General features: G+C 43.2%; 2 protein-coding genes across 2 annotated transcripts in view; one reads left to right on the top strand and one right to left on the bottom strand. All coding sequences in view use genetic code 11, as the record gives it.

Moving 5' to 3' along the window:
- The window catches only part of EGR_06885 (Myotubularin-related protein 9), a gene marked incomplete at both ends in the record, with an annotated part of 6,189 nt that extends 2,969 nt beyond the window's left edge, over window positions 1-3,220 (bottom strand). The window contains 6 exons of the mRNA XM_024496134.1: window positions 377-608; window positions 677-805; window positions 1,489-1,649; window positions 1,727-1,970; window positions 2,043-2,169; window positions 3,162-3,220. Coding sequence (XP_024349446.1) covers window positions 377-608; window positions 677-805; window positions 1,489-1,649; window positions 1,727-1,970; window positions 2,043-2,169; window positions 3,162-3,220 — 952 coding nt within the window. The remainder of the gene's footprint in view (window positions 1-376; window positions 609-676; window positions 806-1,488; window positions 1,650-1,726; window positions 1,971-2,042; window positions 2,170-3,161) is intronic.
- Window positions 3,221-5,266: 2,046 nt separating this feature from the next.
- EGR_06884 (Casein kinase I) lies at window positions 5,267-22,635 on the top strand (the record flags this gene model as incomplete). The annotated part of the gene is made up of 7 exons (XM_024496133.1): window positions 5,267-5,342; window positions 11,907-12,017; window positions 12,585-12,777; window positions 16,817-17,001; window positions 21,259-21,429; window positions 21,504-21,797; window positions 21,866-22,635. 7 exons carry the CDS (start codon window positions 5,267-5,269, stop codon window positions 22,633-22,635), a joined length of 1,800 nt encoding a protein of 599 aa, XP_024349445.1.
- Window positions 22,636-22,824: the final 189 nt, after the last annotated feature.

The raw sequence follows: 22,824 nt of genomic DNA, 5'->3' as shown, positions 1-22,824 counted from the left end.
AGAGCATATTGCCGAGGCTAAAATAACAACGCTGCTGAATATCAATGAGTTGCAAAACTGAGGAGGTCGAGAACTCAATTGTACGTAAGTGGGATAAGAGCGATTAGGAATGGGAAAGGGGAAGTAGGCGCGATGGATCAGCGAGCACCACTAACCTCTAAAAAACCGACTCAAAGACCATCGTTTGTGGGTATTTTTGGGTAGATTGGCTTCTACTATCGAGGAGAGGTCGCGATTCCGTTTATTTTCTATGAAAAAAACACCGCCATTCTCAGGTTGAGAGCCTTATTAAGCATTCTCTTTCCTTGCCTACCCTAAACCTGTTCCTCACCTCAAATTTAAAAATAAATGAATGCAAAAGAACAACAGTGCTTACTCGTTTTCTTGAATTTTGAGGAAGCAGCGGAGTTACCATGACTGCGCAGATCAATAATAAGGCCCCTCTTTCCAGGAGGCAGCATCGCCTCCAGAAGTTTTTCGTTGGCTGTGCACCGCTGCAAGACTACTGATGAAATCGAGGATGAGTCATCCGACGCAGGCATTTGACTGACTCTGCTACCACTACAACTGCTGGTGCTAGAGAACTCTGCAGCAGTAGCTAAAATGGTCTAGGTGGGGAGAAAACGGGGTAAACATACTACCAGTTGGATCATTGAGTTGGGCGTGCAGCACTTACTGATTTGACGGAATGATAGTATTTAATCACAGGGAATCGGCAATTCCGTCTATCGGTAGCGGCTTCCGCAATCACCTCATCATCAATTGAAGCGGGTACAACATTTGCTTCGGGATAGGTCGAACAGATCTAAAAGCACAAAAAAATCTGTTGAATATGTCTCGGAGGGGGAAAAACCGTCAAGTTCCTGTAAGTGAATCGAATCTTAAATTGGTACGTAGCATCATCGAGAACGTTCACATTCCCTTAGTGGTGCCAGAGTCTTCTTTCGGCAGAATAAAGAGTGTCTGATATGTTGTCTCAGATATGTTATTTTTTTTGACAGTTCCATGCTTTTCCTTTCCTGTTTCCTAAACACTTTTGAAGGACACGCAAAGCGCAGCTTCCGAATATTGAAACGGATTATCAACCTCTGGATTAGTAGATGAAAACGTATTTTATAGAAGATGCTTCTAAAGTATGTCTTACAGGTCCCAGGAGAGGAGAGTCAAAGCGCCTACGATCTTGCTAGCCCCAATGGTAAAATAATTTGAACTTCTTGGATTAGGGTGACTGAGGCGACATTGAGAGGGCAGTCAAAAGCAATCCCTTTAGTACTAGAGACCCGTTGATGTCTGCAACGACTTTGTCGGCATAAATTAGGACCGTTAGAAGAATTCATAAAGTGGAAATATATTGCTCTTCAATACATAAATGAGTACTTGACTAACAAGTGCGAGCACTTATCTAAGCATTTCCAAGTGCTTTAGCGATAAAATGTCTCAAAATGTAAGAAGCGATAAAATTTACCAATTAGTCGATCAAATACATACTCTAAAGTTCTCATTGACCCGGCTGACGCGCACAATACCAGAAGCGATCTCTTTCGCAAAATCCTCCTCTGGTGAAAAAGCATTCCAACCATCATGGTTGGAGCCAGAACAGTTAAAAGCCACCGACCCTGATTTCACCCTCTTCCACACTGCCATTTTAACTGAAAACCAAAAAAGAAAGGGGTTTCAACGACTAGGAAACTAAAAACCAGAAATTGACTAAGGGCGAAGGTCTTACTGTACTCTACAAGGGCCTTGTAAATCAGCTCCTGTTCAGCTTGGGTGGGAACACTGATTTCAAAGAAGAGGAAGTCCTTTGTACCGATACCCAAAGTGTACCAATGTGGCGGTGGCACGGTAGCACTGCCAAATCGGCGTTGCACTCCTGTAGAGGCAGGAGTCGAGGACGAGGAAGAATTGGAGGAGGCGGGAGGTTGCAGCGGAGGTATCACCAGAAGAAAGTCGATTTCCCTGCACTGAATCTGTACATATGAGATAGAAAAAAAGCTAGAAAGGGAAAAAGGCCTTCCATAAAAAAAGTGGGGACGAGTTACCCGAAAGGCTTTCTCTTGGTCAGTGACTTCGACCCCTTCAATCGACACACTGCAATTTCCTTGGTGACGGAATCCGTCCGGGCCACAGACAATAATTTTATCAAGATTCATATCCTCAGGAATTATTCTGAGAAAGAAACCTGTGAAGTGAAACATGAAGACACTAAATGCAAAGATTAACATGGCAAAAGTGGGTTACATCTTAAACCTGAATGCTATATGGTCAAGTACGCTAAAATTTGCAAGCATCGAAACGAAAAAACATACTTGGGTAGACGAAAAGTGTATCCCACCAGGCCTGGGTATACAGTGCTTTGATTAGTTAGCCTGGAATTTTTGAATGGCGGAAAACTGTGCGAAGAATAAAAGACTCTTACTGGAAAAGTACTAAAGACCAGTTTGTATAATGTTCGCAAAATTAGCTCTTAAGACGTTTGAAAGTACTTTGTTGTACTAAAGCGACCCCTTTGCAATCGCAATAAGATCTTAATATTTCGTATTAAGGACTACTAAAAACAGGTAAGGTAAAAGTTTATAATAACTTAATTTGGTACAACTCAAAGGGAGCAGTGGACCATTACAAAGCTCAAGGCAACAAAAAGTTAAAAGCCGTCGTAGCTAAAGTGCTCAGCCACCCATATTACACTGTAGCGCCCCGGGGCTCCCTGAAGACAAAATACTCGGGCAGAATATATATATTTAGCACGGAGAAGGTGTCTGGGCTATAGGCATGGCCCAAAAGGCCAGCCCACCCAGCGAGGTACAAAAGGGCTAATTCAAACTACAAAAGTGGCGCCTCGCCAGAACCGAGAGATAAACTATTATCGTATTACAACATGCCTACTGTGTGGCTTCACCACTTTTAATATTTGCCTGACTATATTTTTTAGAGACAACACCTAGGAGTGTTTAGCAACCTCTTTAATGCAATAACGGATGCAGATTCTTTTTTACTTCCAAATCAATCTTGAGGGTTTCGTTATAAACCTAATCTACGCATTATCTAGCCTTTCAATGAAGTTGAATGAAGTTGAATCACTCCTACTCTCAGATTGTTTATGCATTCTTTCTTTTGTTTCTTGCTCAGGCTACTAAATGTGTAACAAGAAGATCAACTACAGGATAGGCTCAGCGATTGCATTCAGATAGCGGATCTTAAATTGAGGCTCCTCATCCATCCCGATGGAAAATTCCCGACCACTTTTGAACATTCGGGTAGTAGAGGTGCAGAACAATGTAAGATGTCTAATGATATTACCTTACCTAATCCACAAAACATCCGATATGCAAGTATGAATTGCAGCATCAAATCCAAATCCCATGGAAGCAGCGTTGGAATTTCATGAATCTACTCTAAAGCAATTGTGGGCTAGACCTCATATCTTAATTACTTTGTTGATCAGAATGGCATCGCTTTAGAAAAGTCATCGTCATCAGTGACGCACGTTCAGTAAGTAATGCGTGCAGATTTCGCCCTCTTAATGGTGCGCTTTAACACTCCTTCCGACTTTTTTCTAGTTTTCAGTATGTCAGCTGGCTATTTTTGTCCAACTGATGCACTTCCTCAGCAGTGCGGAAGAGTCTATGCCTTAGCCTATCTGCATTTTAAAATGGATGAATGTAGTTCAGATGTAGGCATTCACTTTGTGGACTTTGATCGTTATACTAACAATATTTTGGTATAGTACTAAAATTCTACCCAACTTTTTACCAAACAAGGGCCAATTCTTTCCTTAAAAGCACATTTAATGTGCATTATTCCGTGATGATTTAAGGCTTCTTATACAGCATATTTTAAATGATAGCAGACATTTTATTTACGAAGGAACGCGTGGTAAATGTCCGTGATTTAATGGGTACATCACAAATTCGACTACACTTCAAGTCGGAATATTTCGACAACCACTATTCCACCGTTTCAAACCCCATGAAACACTTGTTGATCGGATTAATTTTAGTAATGAAGATTAAGCTCTGGAAAACTACTGATAAAGATTGAAAGACGGTGCACCAACCATTACTAAGGTTAAAGTTATCCTTAAACTCAGTGTATGCTATTGGGCACACTGGGTATGATCCTCCCGGACTTCTAATTCCTGCCATTGTTCTTCCACTACACAATACTGAGCACTCTTCCATTTCATTCAACGAACCTTCCCTGTACCCCCATTTTAGTCTATGAAACATTATGCGTAAATAAAAGAATAAAAATTGGGCCGTTTACAAATATTTCAGGCGGTTACATGGGTAGGAAAACTACTAAAGGGCTAAGATAAAAGTAAAAACCGAGTTGTTTTTAATTGTGCTGCCATATTTAAGCAACACAAACATGCTTTCTTATTTTAAATGCACAAATTGCTTTCCGGTGTGTAATTAAATCTACTGTAGCGTCCCGGGACTCCCTGAAGACGAAAGAAGACACAATACTCGGGCAGAATATATATTCAGCACGGAGAAGGTGTCTGGGCTATTGGCATGGCCCAAAAGGCCAGCCCACCCAGCGAGGTACAAGGGGGCTAATTCGAAGCACAAAAGTGGCGCCTCACCAGAACCGAGGGATAAACCACTATCGTATTACACTACGGTATTATGATTGTGATGTCTAGGCGCTTATAAAATGTGCGCGTTTGGGTGAAGTTTTCTGAAATGGATTTGCACATTTTGAATAAAAATATTTACTACTATAAAAAATATACCGAAAGGATTTAATGACATTCATTATATTAACTATTGTGTATGTCACCCTTTATTAAAAATATGACTTTGGGACCAAAGAACACCAGCACATAACTTGTAAGCAATTTAAAGTTTTTAAGGCAAAAGCTGGTAGAAAGTTATAGAGGTCGAAAATTTATCGAATTCGATTGCATTTCTCCTACTTTTAGTAGTTGTTCTGTCTGTGGCGGCTACCACAAAGTCCGCGGGATATTTATTGTTCGTCCTTGTTGTGGTCTCTTGAAGTTACATACCCGAGCGCAAGCAGTACCAGGTAACCCCTCATCCCATTTTGTGCCATTTGCTTTCTTAGTTTTACTTGATACCAAATTTTTGGTGTTTTTTGGCTTTGAAGGACACACTTGTGATAGCTTATTTCATCCTATTATTTGTAACATGCAAAGCGGCGTTTTTTTTCTTAGTTTGCCTATATATTATTGCATGTTTGCATTGCTTTTGTGCTAATTTGTGTGTTTTTAAGGGAGTGCTTGTGCTCATCTAGGTGATTGATGGAGTTACGTGTTGGAAATCGGTATCGGCTAGGCCGGAAAATCGGCAGTGGTTCCTTTGGTGAAATCTATCTTGGTAGGTGCTAATTCCTTGATATTGGCAAAGTACTGATTCCTTTCTTACCCCACTACCCTATTGCATTCGCATTTCAATGATCTGTAGTTCTTTCCTGATGTACGTACAAGTCCTATTTTGCTTGACGATGCAGACACTATTGTTTATCATTGTTCCGGCAAACTCTTGGTGGATTTTTCAGCCGTCTTTTTATTACGTATTGACTAACAGTGGCAGGACCCTGCTTGTGTGCTTTAATACAGGTCCGTTCGTGTTCATGATTCAGCTGAACTTTTTCATCTGCATAAACACCAGGACCTCACATCTGGATCGGAGTTCACTGCTGTTTGTCGTTATTATTTTCATCGCATTCATGACCGCTACCCTTAGGTGTTTGCCTGTTTCTTGCTCAGTCAATGCTTGTGTCCGCACTTATTCCAGCTTCGGATTCCCCTCGTCCCTGTGGAAACTATTATCACTTGTTTCGTTTATGCTGTCTGCTTTAGCATTATTGTCCCCCCTTCCACGAGTTCACTGTTTTTGTCCTGCTGTGGAGGCTAGTCGTTTATCTGTTTTCTGCAGTCAAAGTTTATCAAGTTTCAGTTTGACTGCGTTGGTGATATTTTTCTGCTGATTTCTAATGCCTTAAGGGATTATTTCCTTTAAAAGGTGAGATGTCTGGTAAATCTGATTCTCGAATTTCACCCTTACCGTCAAAAGTATTCTTTCAGGAATCAGTCCTCCATTTGACTGAGTTTGCATGCGGTCTCTCGCTTTTTAGTGGTGGCATCAGCCTAGTTTAGTCTGTTGAAGAGCTTCAAGTGCTTTCTTGGTTCTTTAGCACTCTGCGTTCCTTGATCTTTGTACGACAAAGCACGGAAAGTCCTTTACTTAATGAGGACACCCTGGTGAACGTCTTTTCATTCGAACCTCCTATCGGAATCGTGATGCGTTACCTACTACTTTCCCCTACCGAGATACTTACAAAAACACGATCACGTTGAGAACTGATTGCCGTTATTTTCGGTTGTTTCCTAGCCTGGTTGTTGGGTCCTTGGGTGCTTCCTTTTCATTGATTGATCTCAAATATTTGATACGGCACGCACTTTTTGTGATGTTTTATTTATGCAGTTACAAAACGAACGTTCTACTGGTCCCAAATGACGGTTATTTTCCCGGCATTTGTTAAACACAGCCCAATAGAACTGCCTTATTTAATGATAACACACTAACTTACCTTTTACCTACCATTGGTTGCATTAATAGGCCAGCTAAAATCGGTCATTTCAACTTTCAGACATGAATTTTTCTTTTGATTGGCTTTTAAATCGACTGCTGGGTGATTGGTGAATTGTTGAGCCAATGAGTGGTTTCTAGGGCTTGCTGTTTGACATTTCTTTGTGTGAAATTTTGTCCTTTTTCCTTGATCGGCTTTTTTCATTTGGCCGATAAAAGGTGGCTGACCTTAGAACACCACACATTTGCAGAAGCCTTGTTGGTTTTATCTGTACCGAGTGGTGACTCACGCACCAACGTCGAGGGTCGGGGATGGAGGTTCAAGTGATGTGTCCACCTTCTTTTGCCTCCTCCTCCTCGTTCCTACTGTTTCTGTGTAAATATTTCCGGCAGCGGGGTCTTCATTCTCATTCCATCTATACATCCTCTTCTATGAAAAACCACTGTCTCCTTCAAAGATACGGGAATTTCATTCACTTGACCACGATCGTCTATTTTGACGGGATTTCTCAAATCATTGACCGCCGTACCCTCAGTTCTTCTGCTTATGTTCCGAGCTAGCGTTGGGCTTAGGGCTCAAGATCTTTGCCACTTTATTTCTTTTTAAAGATGTTATAACGCACTTGTCTTGAAGCAGTTTTAGCCCTAACGTAAAAAGGTGTTTGCAGGTCATAGTTATGGGATTAATGTCGTGGCAGCAAGAAGGGAACCGAAACTCCAGATCCTCAACCGAATTTTCGAAATCTTTTAAGCTTAGTACCACTTCAGGTGTTAATTGTCTTCCGCAGAATTTGAGGTTGGAGCGAGTGTCAGGAATGGTGAGCCCATACAGATTCGGCCATCTGCAGCGGACACTCTTCCTCTGTCAAGTTCTATTCTTGCGTTTTGCCATGGAACTCGGTTTCTTTTACCGCTGCTACTAACCTAGCGCCCCGAGTCCTCCGTGTAAACGTTACAAGGTATAACTGTACGGAGGACTGAGACTACAGGCATAGGTGGAACGAAGACTTTAGAGCCTGTGTGGTGGTGGCGGTGGTGCAGTCTTGCATCAGTCAAATAAACAAAGAGCTGTGTGCAGTCAGTCTGATTTTATTGACTTAGCACCTAACGTAAACGATCATTTCAACCTCCGCTGGACTGGCAATTGTGCGGCCATTTCGTGTGTGCAAAAGTAACTGCATTGTATCTGAGCTGTGGCGAGTTTATTTGGCTAATCTAAGGTGCCACTCCCACGGATTCGTTATTTTTTTCCGAATCAGACTGTCTGTGGGTGAATCAGCGCGAAAATTGAGATCTGTACAAAGATTTTGCCCACCCTGTGGGTGCACGGTTCGGTCTAATTTTAGGGTGAAATGATGGTAATTCCTTCACCGTTTTTACGGTCATTGCAAGCTCACTAACGCCATTTCACATCGTTCTGCTCTATCGTCAGCATGTGTGAGCGGTCGTTAATGCAAAGGCAGATTGATAATCACAATCTGGAGGTTTTATTGCATTGATGTGACACCGACTATCCTTAATGGTTTGTCTCTTTCATCTGCTATTCTATGATTAAAATAGACGTAATAGGTCGAGAATATCCAGCAGCCCGCTTGTAACACGAGTTTTTGCAGTCAGCTATTGGTTAGCTGATCTCAACAAACACGTGGCACACATTCTGGAGGCTGGTGGTGACTGCCTTACATTGTTCATGGTCACTGCATTCGTCATTTTTAACGACAAATTCGAACTTTCTGGAAGGCGGAATAGTCAAAATAGGCAACTACACATTCTCTTTGTCATAATTGCCAGTGTCAAAAAGGGATGCGTTTTGACGAAGTGGTCAGGCCCTAGTCAGTACCAGCGTCTACTTCGGTTTGTGGCCTAATATTGAGCAATAATACCTTGTTATGCCTCGAAACATGAGGCGACTTTAACTTCATAAATTCTGACGCGTTGTTGATGGAGCTTTCTTAGCCTGTATAAATCGTTTATCTGTTTTGATACTATTGGCGAATTGTTTGCTTTTCGTTCGAGGTATTACCTTGAATTGCGCATGCATCAACCAAATCAACGATAGGTTGAACTCCCCACCCTTAACCTGTCGCGCTGTATGCCTCCAAGCTACCTTATATGCGCGAGCTCTTATATCTCTTTGAACAATTCTCCGTGTTGCATGAACTCTAGAAATATACTAGAAAAGACGTGTTTTATCCCACCTGTAGGACTGTCTGCGTCTCTCAAGCATTGCCGGTGCTTTTTTTTGTGTGATTTACGCATCAGTCATGTCACTCAGTGTTGCAAGGAGGTTAGGCCTCTCACCTCTCTTACAAACGCTCTCCACTCCACGTTTTTCGATCACCGTATCAATTTATCCCAGAAAGATAGGTTTTATTTCGAATTTTACATCTGGAGTACATTTCGATAGTTGCGACTTCACTTATCGGTGGTGATTTATGCCCAAAGTCAGGTTACAGTGCTTACTTTCCTGTGGCTTAGTTGTCGTATTGCTTGAATTCTTTAAGTTGGTACTTCTCTAATTAAACCTCAGAAATGGAGATTCTTTTCATATCTCCCGAGTTTGAAGCAGCTTTCGTCCATAGAGGTGGCGGTTTTCTCTTTTCCTTATGCATTACCAGTATATTCGACTATTTTTCCTCAAGTCGATCTCTAGTATTTCGATTATCGTAGCCCATGAATTCTGGAGGCCATAGGGAAAAGTTTCTTTGTGCAAACCTTGGGATTAATTAGAATTTTGGTATCTAGCCGTTGTCGATGCACTTTTGGTCGGTTTTTTCGATCACCAATTCATATCACGGTGCATCACTTCGGAGAGGGCTGGGGGAAGTCCGTCACCTTTTCTACAGTCACCACACTATTCGATAACATCACTTTTCAAAATCCTCCAACTCTGGCATTCGGCTGTGCTTAAACGGTGCCGTGTAAACACACCATTAAAGAGGTAGAGTGGCAAGTGGTAGACAGACCCGTGTCCAGGCCCTGGTCAAGGTCGCACTCTGTAAAAGGTGGCCATTTAGGAGGCCAAATAAGCAGTCAGGAGAAGATGAACTGGGTTAGGCCAAACCTAGCCTGTGGATGGGTCGTGTGTGCGTGCCTACGTGGCGTTCGATTGCGCCTACACCTACGTTGTGTTCACCGCTTTCACTTTTCCGCTAATACCATCACGGTCGTCATTGCCTCCTTTACTTTGTTTATGCCCGGTCAGCTGTCTTGTCACACTAATAACATCCTCTTCCTTCCTTCCCTTGTGATCTACTGTTTCGGTGACATCGTTGTTTTCTAAACTATGTTGGCTGTTATTTTGCTCCTCAGTTGACGGGATTTTGACTTTGAATGTAAAGTTGTTGTTGTGTGGCTCTAGATACAGCTCGGTTATGTTTTTGGGTTGCCACAAATTCAGCCATCTACAGCATATTTCTTCCTTCTATGGCGTGTAAGGAGTTGTATGCAGCCGTCGAACTTAGAATAGTAGCGCTAATATAGCACTTGAATTCACCTTGCGGAAGGGAGGGTGGCGGGGAGGCGAGGAGGGTTAACAGGACTAGTATGTTACCAAAGAACGTCTACCTAAATATACAGAGTTTGAAGAGGTGTGATCAAGCGCACGGTGTCGTTCTGGTCCAACTAAATAAGATGAATGGGGCAGGGGACGACCAGTCGAATGGCGTGACGCTGTTTGGCCATCTTGGTCGCGGTGATCTGTTTTTGGGGAGGTAAAAAGGCAGACAAGAAAACAGGGGGGGTGGATCAATGTTTTCCTTTGGTGATGCTTGACTCTGCTTGTTCATTCGTCCACTCGGTCGCTTGTTCTCCGGTTTACATTTAAATTCCCTTACTTTTCCCTCACCCTCTTATTGTTTCTCCCTAAATGGGCGGAGCGGTGATAGCGTTGGTCGAACCTCGCTGTTTCCAATTATCAGCTAGTTTGGGGATTGATAGACGTAAGGAATGATGGTCGGTCTTCACTTTAGCCGACTCCATTCCAAAGTTAGAGCATACACATAAATGGATAGATGAAATAAGTCGGAATTGAATGGGAAAGTGAAGTCGGGATAGGCAAGTGAGCTTGTGACGAATAAACAGATTACCTGACTTCTACTTTATCCATTTTTTCCTCAGCTCACTTCTGTCTTCTACGTGGCTCTTAGCTTACCTTCCAGGTTCAAATCTCTCAGCTTGAACGAAACTTCTCACGCAAATCAGTCAACTGTTTTGTTAGTTTCTTTTCCTATTCTCTCTCCTCTCTGTCGTGTCTTATTTCGTTTCACCACGGAAATAGTGACAAGTGGTTGTCATTCAAGATATTGTTAGTGGTCAAAAATAGACTTGCTTTTTTTTTCTGTAAAAGTAGAATTGGTAATTTGAGAAGGGTCGTGGGTTTGGTTACGTTGGTAATGCCGTGAGCAGATTCCCGTGCTATCGTTTTGGAGGCCGAATCGTGGATAAGTGAAATAAATCAGATCACGCAACTTCACTTTTTTATGGGCGTCGTCCGCAACGATGCCTGTAATTATTTCTCGGTGTCGGTCACCATGGCAGAAGTCGAATGAGTTGATTGTAGCTGCAATGATTTCTCCTAAAGTTGCAAAGCTTTCTTTTCGAACGGTACTTCAGCATCTCGTAAATCTTGACCGCATTCACCTGTCATTACTACCTTCAGCCTTATAGTGAATATACGTCGTATGTCGATTGTTTACATGAGAACATTTGTTTGCAAGTAGACGGGTGCTTTGGGAGCACACTGACTTCCTTTACCTAAATGCATGTGTACTATCCATTAACCTGGATGTTTTGACAGCTCCTTGCACCCTGGAAAAGTGGATACCGCATTTGCAGGCTTCACTCACCGTTGTTTCCTGTTTCATTAAGAACATTATTTTGTCTACTTTTTTTGTGTTTATAAGACGATCTTATCTAGATTACACCGACATTGAGTAAGATGTCAAACGGGTTTCCCCTTCTTTTACTTCCTAATCGAATAAAAGTTTCTTGTTCTCCTTTTTCTTCTCAATTCACAGTCTTGGTTTAATGTAATATAGTTGAGGAAAAATATTCTCTTTTTTCCTCCTTCCCTCGAGCCTTCTAAAGTGGTGTTTGTAAAATTCGAAGTACGGCTAAGCCTTATCGTTTTTCAATTAAACGAAATACGCGCACGTTTTATTTGTCCCCTTGTCAACCCTAGTGCATATGTTTACGCGATGTCTAGTGTAGCCTTGCCAACACGGAGTGCCAATTCCATCTATGATTCTTGTCTTTTAGTTGTCAAAATACGTGGTGAGTCTGGTGACCAGATACAACCGATCATTATCGTGCCTAACTACCATCTAGTTTTCTTTTGCGACTTTTCAGGCACCGATGTGACGGATAACCAGGAGGTGGCTATAAAACTAGAATGCGTCAACGCGAAGCATCCTCAGTTGTTGATCGAGGCGAAGATCTACCGAATACTCCAGGGCGGATGTGAGTCTTATGTGTTTACGCGCCCTGGCATGATAATGTGTTTGCTTCGTGTGTTTGTGTGTGTGAGTGTGTGCGAGTGCACTCCATAACGTTTCTGTTGACATTTTCATCTCTTCCATCATCTGATTAGGCGCCGTGTGGTAGTTGATCAGCAGTTTGGGATCCATTTGTGATTCCACAAGGTGGCATTTGAACAGTTTGTCAGAACGCTTGGGTCCAGATTTCGTAGATTAATTAATTGGGAAATGCCTGTCTTGATTCCAGCTACCCGTGAATAAGTAGTTTCGTCGGCAGACTTCTGGAAGGGCTTAGAGAAATAGTAGCATAGATGATTAAGTTAGATTGAATTGATATGAATGTACGGACTAATGGACCTGAATAGATGAGTGGATACGCCCGAGTTGAAGTCATAGACAGATAGAGATTTTCACGATCCCCACAAGGGCCTCTTTTAGGTCAAATCTCCCTCGATACTGACTCATCTAAGTTAATGAGTCGTTCGCACTAAAGTGACTCCACAACACATTACAATCCCCCTTACCTCCGTTATGCTTTTTTGTTCTACAGTTGGCATTCCTACGCTGAAGTGGGTCGGCAAGGAAGGCGACTACAATGTGCTGGTGATGCAGCTGCTGGGCCCAAGTTTAGAGGACCTCTTTAATTTTTGCGGTCGTCGTTTTCGACTTAAAACAGTCATCCTCCTAGCCGATCAAATTCTCATGCGTATTGAGTATATGCACAGTCGCAACTTTATTCATCGGTGAGTTTTCATATCTTCATTCTACTGCAGATCCTCATTTCTCTCACCTCTTTGAACAGTTTAGCATTGCTATAATTAATAGGTCCGCAACCAGCGTCACGTACATGTGACATGTGTTCTTCGTCAGTTCATACTAGCCGTAGTTGCACAAAATCATGTGCTGCGAGCGCATTAGTTGAGTTTTATACAGGCTAAGCAGGCGTATGACTTTTGGTGGTCCAGGGAGGATAGGTATAGAGTAAGAACTGTAAACCAGATAAGTGAATGTGGTGGGGCGACCCTAGTAATGTGTTCATCAAATGCCCAGACTAGATAGTTGGTCTCTTTCTGTGCTACGCGATCTGGTTTCCTATTGCACCACTCCATTTCCCACCTTCAAGTTAGTCGTATAACATCCTTCTTTAAATCGTCAAATTCCCTCCACCAGCAACCGCATTTTCTTGTAATTCATTTATACTAGTGAGGAATTTACTTCACTTCTTTTTTAATATTTATTCCTGCTTCATCTAAACAACAATTCAACGGCCTTCTATGTTTGTTTTTTTGTGATGCTTGATGTATGACTTTCAAATGGGTGCGAAACGGCGTTCCATGTGCTAGGACACTTTTATGTTCGTTAGTCCGAGAATTCGTGGTGTCATGTTCAGCCCCCTATTTATAGCGCATTGGACAACTGCAGTCAAATTCCCCTTCTCTTTGCACATAGTAGTGGTTACTTATTTATTGGTAAAGGTACTTCTAATTTTATTTTGACATAATATGGGTCACTTTGAAGGAAAAGTGAAAGAGTTTCCACTCCGTTTTTAATGTGGCCACACAACCGATTTGCATTCTCAACTTCAGGGATTTTGACCGGTGGGCTGACAGGCGATTTTTTTCTGGGCAAGAAAAAGTAAACTTTTAAGACACTTTCGCTGCTAGCGTCACCGATGTGTCGTGGGCCCTTTTATCACCAGGGCATCTGTTGCAGCCATGTTCTGGGTCTGGGTTTACCACCGCGTGGTTGCGTTGATCGACCTCGTAGTTCCCTCATCACTTACCATCAGCGTTTCATTACTGGCTCGAATTGTTTCAGCGGAGAACTAGCAGTTGGTTAAACCTGGATCATGTTACCGAATCTCGAAGTCACCTTATTAAATAACGTTTCTTTTAGGCGCATAAATTTTGTCTCCTGTTCAGCCACGCGTACTGTCAGCTGTAATCAAATCTCTTCTGACAGTGTGATATATTTTCTGACAAAATATCATGTGATGATAGCGAGTCCTTAATGTTGTCTCCGGTTTCTTATAGGACTAAGGTGAGACGGTGAAAAGAAAAACAGAAGGGTAATTTGTCTGAAGTCTGCCAACCATCATCTTGTCAATTACTCCAGTGGGAATACCACCAAACCTAGTTGTTTGACGCGTTGACATGATTCGCCGCCTCTATGTATGTCAGTAACTATCATGGTTGGGGTCTTCTTTTTGCTTCCGTTTATCTCTTGCTGTCAAAGTTATTTACTCATCTGTCTTGGCAATTTGTGGTTTTAAGTGATTCGGCCGCTAAAGTTAACTGGTGTGTAGCCTGAGTTTGATGGATGAGTGAACGGGCAGACATGAGTGGATGGAAGGTCGAGGTAGGTCCTGAGTGGATGAATAACCAAATAGATGCGATCCATTGTGGGGTAAGGAAGGAGTGACTATGGTTTGAATGAATTCTGGATAGGTGGATTGACTGGCTGATTGCAACTGCTTTGGCCTCATTGTCCACCTTATTCTCAGCTCATCTGTCCCACTTAACAAGTGGCCCACTTTTAATATCAAAAGTGCCCTCCGGAATGGGACTTTTCCTTCAGCTATCCGCTCCACTGAACCGCAGTTCTTTTTTTTTTGGTTTTTTTACAACGGAACTATTCAAAAGCCGTTTTTTTCTTTTTCACATCTCCTTGTCCTGATAACTTAGGTTTTTAAGCCTCAGCTACAACCTTTAATTAAGCATCATTGCTTGTATCCCTCCCAAATGTCACCCACGGTAGTAACTTTAATGCACCAGTCAATCAAATCCTGATTCCTTGAGGGTCATGTCACAGATTAGCTTGCTTTTTGATCACAACCTGGCTGCAGTCTAGGCGTCGGGCGCTGAAGTCAGTTCTGGTGTCAGTAAATTCTACCATAGCGCTGCATAGACACCTTAAAATAACAGCTGATAAAAGAAAAATGTTTGTCAGGCGACTTTAGACCTGACAACGAAACACGTGATTCATTCAAACCGCGGTCACCTGCTGAAAGCCACCGCAGGTTTGTCTCCTCGTTCTTAAGCTGTATCCAGTCTATCCATTATTCCATGTTGGATCTCCCCACGCCTAACCTATCCTCTCTGAATTCGCTTTTCTTTTCCGCAATCTCTCCATCCTTTCCCAATTAATTCTTGTCCATTTCAGGTCTCTTCATTCATTTTAAACTGCGCACGAATTTGAAGCATTAGGAATAGCCAACAAGCGGTACCAGATCAACCATTTGAAGCAAAAATCCGGAAAGATAGGTAAACAAACTTTTGAGGGTTCATTGAAAGCGTTTCACTTCCTTGGGAATTTAACCAATTTTTGTTAGATACCACAGGATCTTTCTTGCTATGTGAAAGAAATCACTGCTCCCCTTACATGCTGTAGGCGATTCCCACCTAATATTCTTCTCTCCTCTTGTGATTCGTCATCGTACATTCCTTACTCCTGCACGGATTACTTCACTCGTCCATCTCTTTTGACAGATCATCGCTTGAGAGATGGTGACAACGGTATAGATACAGTTGGAATTATCTCTGTGTGCTTTACAAAGGCAGGTTATTCGACTACCTCGAGTGACTAAACCAAAGAGTCAAAAGGGTGAAGGAGGGAGGCTCAATACAAAATTCTCTTCGTATCAGACAGGAAAAAACCGCAATGGCGAGATTTCGTTTGATTCCAGCCGGGTTTATTTCCATCTCTCCTTATCGGATCCATCCCATTCGTCCTTACCCTTCAGCTCTATCCATCCACAATCCGCCTATTCTTACATTTGCTTATTTATCCACTTATCATTCCCTGATCCGCCCACACATCCATTCCTGCTGCGTTCATTCATCTGTGAATCGGCAGTAGCAGCGTTCGGCAAACGCCAGTAGTTCATGTTGATTACATTGCCAATGGCCGAGGTAGGCAACTAAGCTGGAGGAGGCGGAGCGGATTGGCTGTTGTCGTCATCATTCCTTTACTTCTCATAATGTTTGAATGATGGATCACAGTGGGCACTCCAATCAAATGGATTGGTGGAAGAAGGAAAGGGGGGATTGGAGTACTCAAGCCTTGGTTGTTACCGCATTCTCACTAGACAGAAAAAAGGGTTCTTCTGTACCTTCTTACTCCTTTCATCCATTTAAAATCCATTAGCCCTTGACTCTCCTTCATGTGCCAGTCCTTTTCTGACCCATCCATTCATTTATTTTGGTTTTTCATATGCTTCCCATACATAAAACCACCCATCGTTTTCATCAACCATTGGTCCATCCCTCATTATCACCATCATCTTCCCACCTTGGATTCATTCACCCGTCATAGAAGTACTTAATTACTCGTTTCTCCCGGTTCCGTATATTTTTCCTTGATCCGTCCATTCATCATCTCCAGCTGCGTTCGCATTAACCACAGCAGGCTTTGACAAGCCTTTTTGGTTCACCCATTACAAACGGGAAGTTAAAGAAGTAAAGAAGCAGGGATAGTCGAATTGAATGAACGAGTTACTGTAGCCCTGTCACCAGGTGAAATAACCATGAGCTCTCCTTCTCTTGTCCATTCAGAATTCAATAGCCTACCCCAAAACTTGTTAACTAAGAGATGCTAGTTTCAGCGGACATGGGTTCAGTGAGGTTCTAAGTAGTCTAGATATGACTGTCTTTATGGATTCCACTTGGACCAGAATTTATCGCAAGTTCTTTAATCGCTGTGACACTCCCGTTTGATATACCAAGAAAATGAAGCTCGTTTTCTCATGTCCAAGCAATCTCTTTTTGTGTGTGCTTTGAACAGGGACATCAAGCCGGACAATTTCTTGATGGGTCTCGGGAAGCGCGGCAACGTGGTCTACTTCATCGACTTTGGTCTGGCCAAGCGGTATCGCGATCCACGCACTCACCTGCACATCCCCTACCGGGAGAATAAGAACCTCACCGGTACTGCTCGCTACGCCAGTATTAACACCCACCTCGGAATTGGTAAGTCATAAAATGAAGGAGTTGGCTTTACCTCTGTTTTAAGGCGTTCCTTCACTGAGTCGAAACCGAACTTGAGAGTCTTAACCTGTCTCGCTATTAAGGCCGACTCTTTAATGAGATGTCTTTCTCTCAAAATTTGTTGCTCAGTCCCTTATTTTTCATTCCTTCTCTGAATGAGCTTTACAATGGCGACTAGTTAGAATGCGCCTCTAACCATGGTTAAAAGTTTCCTAAAGATTTCTTAGCGTTTGTTAATCAAGCTAGCGTACAGAAACGCAAGGTTTTGTTATTTTGCCCCGGTAAAACTGAATAAGTGGGGAATAATTCGCAAAGCCTTCTCTCCCCCCTTTACAGTACAATATTCCCTCAATAGATAGTTTGAAGTCCCTTCTTACTGAAACACAAGGTGTCCGTTAATTCCGCTGGTGCCGGGGGCAGGCATAGCCTGGTCCCGGTCACCTCTCAGTTGGTCCTGCTTTCATTTTCTAACGGTTTATTCCGCCTCAAATATGATGAACACCTAATTGTGCACCCGCAAGCAGAGGTGATAAACAAAACTTGAAGAACTAGCCTCACGATAGTGCAGGGTATGCGGATGTGGCAGCATATCCTTCCTATTATTTTTTTTCTTACAAAATTCCAAAAATTTGTTTGGTTACCTAGACACTAAGCGCCGGCGTCCACTACCGGTACGCAAAATGTGCGCAATTGTAGCATCATAGCAATTGGAAGACCTTCTTTAATTTCCTCACATCTTTAATCATCTTTGCGTGTCCGTGACGATTTTCACTCGAATGTGAATCATCCTCTGCTGTCATAAATCACTTTTCTTTTCCCCTCTACACAAGTTTTGCGGACATTTTCACACTAGGCTGCCTCTTTTGCCTCCTTTTGCATTCACCCGCTCCTTTTATGAGATGAATGACAAATACCTTTCCTCTTTTCCTCTTTCTACTTCATTTAATTTAAATTGGTGGAGAAAAAGGCTGACTTGCATTTTATGATAGTATTCGTTCTCAATTTGTTCGCTTTCTAAAGTCAAAGCAACTTTGCCAGCAATAGTGGGTCATTTTCCTTTTCCCTCTCCGATGAAGGCAACTGCCTATCAATCAAGTGGAGATTTTTTGGGAGTTATAAACATCAGAGTTCAAAATTTGCCTCCAAAAATGAACAAACTCGCATATCGAATATCAATTGCAGTAACATTTTTTGACATAATCTGCTCCCTTTTTTTCCTTCTAACGAATGGGATGTCATCGTAGTAGCTCAAATATTAATCTAAAATTTGCTTTTTTTACTTTAAAATTAGCGTGGCCTTGTAGGGGGGGAGAAAAAAACGTCGCAATTTTGCCTTTCATTGTTTTTGACTCGGTGGGCAGTGTATGTGTAACCGCGGCGCCAAAAATTTTGGTACTTTCGTGTGTTCAGAGGTCGCTGTGTCACTTTGTCATTTTAAAATTGCCTCCGTCTCTTTTGTGCCTTTTTTCCCTCTAGTTCGATCCAATGTTTAGCTTTCGGGATTGCCGTACTTCGGTCAGGCCTTTTCTTTGGAGGAAAGCAATGATTCCCAGGATTTTTTTCGGCACTCATCATGTATTCTCTCCCCAGATCAATTGATTGGCTGATTTTCATTGGTGAAATCTATTTGAGCACCGGTATTGGCTGTCCAAGGGTCCTCAAGACTCTCACAGGGCCTTCCGCCGCTTCCAGGTCAAATACATGTCTGATTTGGTTATTTTAGGATGGCATTATACATAGGTTAGTCGAGGGATGTGGTTGGTATCTAATATTTATCCGCCCTAAATGGACTGCATTTGTTGTTCACCTCCAAGGCCGAGCAAGCTGAAGACGCAAGTACAGACCCTATCGGAAACTGTTTTTTCTTCCTAACCTATAGATGGTCTGTTGTGCTCATCTCTTTCCCAGTGAAGTGCGTGCTTCCCTTCTGGTCGAGTCGCTGATGGATCTGTATTTGTGCCTTTTTTTGACGAAGAACCTGCCATGCACTCTACTTTCAGATTTACCAAAGCGGCTGGCTTTTGATTGGTCGAGTGCATTTGGTTGAAATAATTTTTTTTCCCACCTAGCGCGAATTTCTCCTGATCGCTGTCTTGCTTCAGATTAGCTAATTTACTCCCCTGTAATGAGTGGAATCTGTTAGAATGACATATTTGAAGTTCAGGACGCAACGAGAGGTGACCGAGATCTGTAGTGGTAGTAGTGGTGGGTCATGTAAAATCTGGGGACATCTATCAATCGTAAAATTAATGAATTATGAAGTGGCATTATAAAGCACTGAGATATGAGGATACCTTGAAGGTTCCCATCGATCATAATCATCTTTTTTGCATCGGTAAAGTGTATTATTTAGGGTTGAGGGGATTGATCTAAACGCGATTACTGGGTGGGTATTCTTACCAAGTTAACCGCTGAGCTGTTGTTTTCTGATTGATGTTTAAATTAACCTTGAATGAGGTGCTAAATCTAGTAATAATGCAATCACTGCATCCATTTCTGCAGAATGAAGCATCATTCCGCCTCTTCTTCATTTCTTCTTTAACCAAGTGTCTATTCCATTCTACCATTCCATTCTTTTCCATTATAGTGGTAAATTTTTACCACTTGGCAACCTTCATGATAGTGGCGCCTCTGGTAGCTGTCGGTGCAGCAATTTTTCTGCGAACCCACTTTACATCCCAGTAGTGGTGGTGGCGGAGGTGGTAGTAGCGGCGCTAATGATGGTGATGATGATGTCGGTGATACTGCTGCCGTCTCTGCCGGTGAGTCACCTTGGCAGTGGCAGCAGCATTGGCCAGAAACAGTGCAAGCGAGTGAGCGCATTCATGCACACCTGCACACACACATCCACTTGTTACTTGTTGGATGTACTTTTCCTCTTGTCGCACGTTCAATGGCTGTCCCACATCGAATAAGTAGTTTCGCTCTGGAGAAAAGGGGAGTGTGTCAAACTTCCCAGACAAGCACTGAAATGTGGACTAAAGTAGTTGCTAGACTGACAATTAGTTCTCCCTTTTTTGGAGAGGTGGGAGACGGTTTATTGCATAACACGGTTCTCTGCACATGGTGTCTGAGAGATTTATCCCAAGGGGCGAAGATGACTAGTGCAAACGGAATTCTTCGATGCCGGACACGGTGGTTAGTGTTTGCACTCTCACACTTCTGTGTAAAAAGGTAAGTAAACTGTCAACGTATTTGATTCCTCCACGTTAAACGCAAGTGGTCGCTGTTCCATTCTAATTGTTGAGAAGCTTTAATTCACCGTTTGAGTAGTTAGTCCTGCTACCTTACTTCCTACCTGTCTCTCTACCCACATCTATCTTCTTTTTGGGTTCAAATACACCTAATCTACTTAGCGAATCCCCCTCAAACAATTTACAGTGAAGTAACATGGTGTGCGAAATTTGAACCTGATGCAGTTGAGGTCACCGCTCTGGTGCCAGTAGTTGGGCATGCACGTGTGTCGTGTTACCCGAATTCAATCTTGGCGCCAGGTGCCATTTCCACCGACACAAACACGTAAAACATAAATTTTAATATAAATACAGTGAACGAACCCTGCTGGTCGCATGCTCTGGCCTTTTGGAACAGTGAGAAAAGGTAGAGCGTTGTGTAGGCCTCTCTTACATTGAGGCAGTGCTGGAAGTTAGCCTCGAGACTCCTGATTCCTAAAAATCCTGCGAATTCGTTAAATACGGTCTTTAGCTCATCAAAGAATTTGGGCACTTATTTATTTTTAAACGTGACTCCAATGTGGTGTGATCAACACATCCATTAACAACTAAATGTGACCATATGAGGAAGAGGTAGGTGTTGATTTGGGGAATCTCTCAACACGGTTATATCAATGTTGACGTTATCAGTAATAAATTCGTTTCTTGTGTAAAAGTGACGATGATGTATATGAATTATTTCTGGAAAATAAATTTGATGTGAGTTGGAAATTTACCACCAATTTTAACGGCAAATCTGAAACCAATCAGCATAACTCATTTCACAGTTGGACTTTTTTTTCAGTAAATTCCCCATCCTTTTTGGTGAATAATGACCTTTCAATATTTTGGTCCATTGAATGGAAGATTCATGTTGTCAATCGATATGCTGGAAGTCTTCAATGCGGTTTTTTTGTCCCCATGAAGAATTTTTCCCATTCCCTTTCGCGCTTGTTGAGGGCTGTTCAGCTGTCTAGCCAACCCATTTCCTCTCCCTAATCGAGGCGCCTTCTGGGTTTCTGTGCAGAGCAATCGCGTCGTGACGATTTGGAATCCCTGGGCTATGTGCTGATGTACTTTTTACGTGGTAGTCTACCCTGGCAGGGCTTGAAATCCATCAACAAACGTCAGAAATATGAACGCATCTGCGAGAAGAAGATGGAGACTTCTATTGAGGCCCTCTGCGACGGTTATCCTTGTGAGGCACACTTTCTGTCTACTCGCAACCATTTAAGTGGTTACCTATTTTTGAGGTTTTGCATCTCTATTTAGCCGAGATGATGGAGTACCTCAGCTACTGTCGGGGCCTCCACTTTGAAGCAAAACCCGATTACTCCTACCTGCGTCGTCTGCTTCGGAACCTCTTTAAGAAGAACCACTTCACCCACGACATTGTCTTTGATTGGAACCTCCTCAAAATATCCGGTAACGAGGCTGGCACAAACGCAGCTTCTGTTGCCACTGGAAATGGCAACGCCTGCCCCCCTGCCCACGAAGGCGGTGCCCAGCTCAAAGTCACTTCCGGAAACGGACACCATCACACCAATCAGGAGGAGGAGAAAGCTGGTTTGTTAAACCTCCTTATTGAGGACTTGAGAAGGATATGTGTAATTTAGCCCTTCTTTATTTTATAGATCAATCACGCAATCACATACCACCGCCACAATTCCCCCAGCCAACTGCAGTGAGCATTCAGCCACCCGCACAACAGATGCAGCTTCATCCCCATGCTCTGCAACAGGCACAACAGCAGCAGCAACAGCAACGCGGATTGGTTGGTCATCAAGGCCAACCAAGTGGCGCTAGAACGGGTGCTGTTCTCTCCTACCTTCTATCAATGAAGACCACCACCCCGTCAGCCCAACCAGCTCCACCCCCACCACTTCCTGCAGTCGCTTGGAACACTAACGATTCTGTAGACGCTGAAAACCCAATGTGGCCCACAGCTGCTGCTGCTTATCCCGCTTATCCCGACCGCGGTGGAGCTGGTTCTACTCCGCTCAATCTCTATGTCGTCTCTGATGCCAACTCCGCAGCTGCTGTTGCTGCCGCTGCCGCCATGGCCCAACAGCAACAGCAAGTGCAACAAGCCCAGCAGCAGCAGCAGCAAGCTCACCAACAACATCTTGCTGCGCTAGCAGCGCATCAACAACAGCGAGCAGAATATCGGCAGCAATTACGATGGGTTGCCACCCACTTCAATCTCGTTGGGGTGCAGCCCCCACAGTCACGTCCGACGATGGGGGCGGTGGGTGGAGTACCGACAGCGGCACCGGCGGTTGCGGCGGGCGTGGGAGGACCGAATGCGCAGAATGTCGCGGCGGCAGCAGCTGCTGCGGCTGCAGCAGCGGCAGCTGCAGCCTCTGCGGACCCCCCAGTCGGTCGTCCCGGATGTTTGCACTAGACTCACACCGCTCTGCTCTTCTTTCTTTATCCCTTTCTGAACGCGGTGATACTCTGTAAATATCATCATCCACACCTGCGTGCGTGTATGCTCTCATCGTCGTTTGCTATCCTGTAGCCGCCCATTTCCCACCTCCTCCCAACTCTGCTCCAGGCCTTGTGTCTTCGGCTATTTTTCTCCCTCCCTCAT

This window comes from Echinococcus granulosus, assembly GCF_000524195.1.
Source record: "Echinococcus granulosus chromosome Unknown EG_S00065, whole genome shotgun sequence".
Lineage (NCBI taxonomy): Eukaryota > Metazoa > Platyhelminthes > Cestoda > Cyclophyllidea > Taeniidae > Echinococcus > Echinococcus granulosus.
This window is presented reverse-complemented; position numbering and strand designations above follow the sequence as displayed.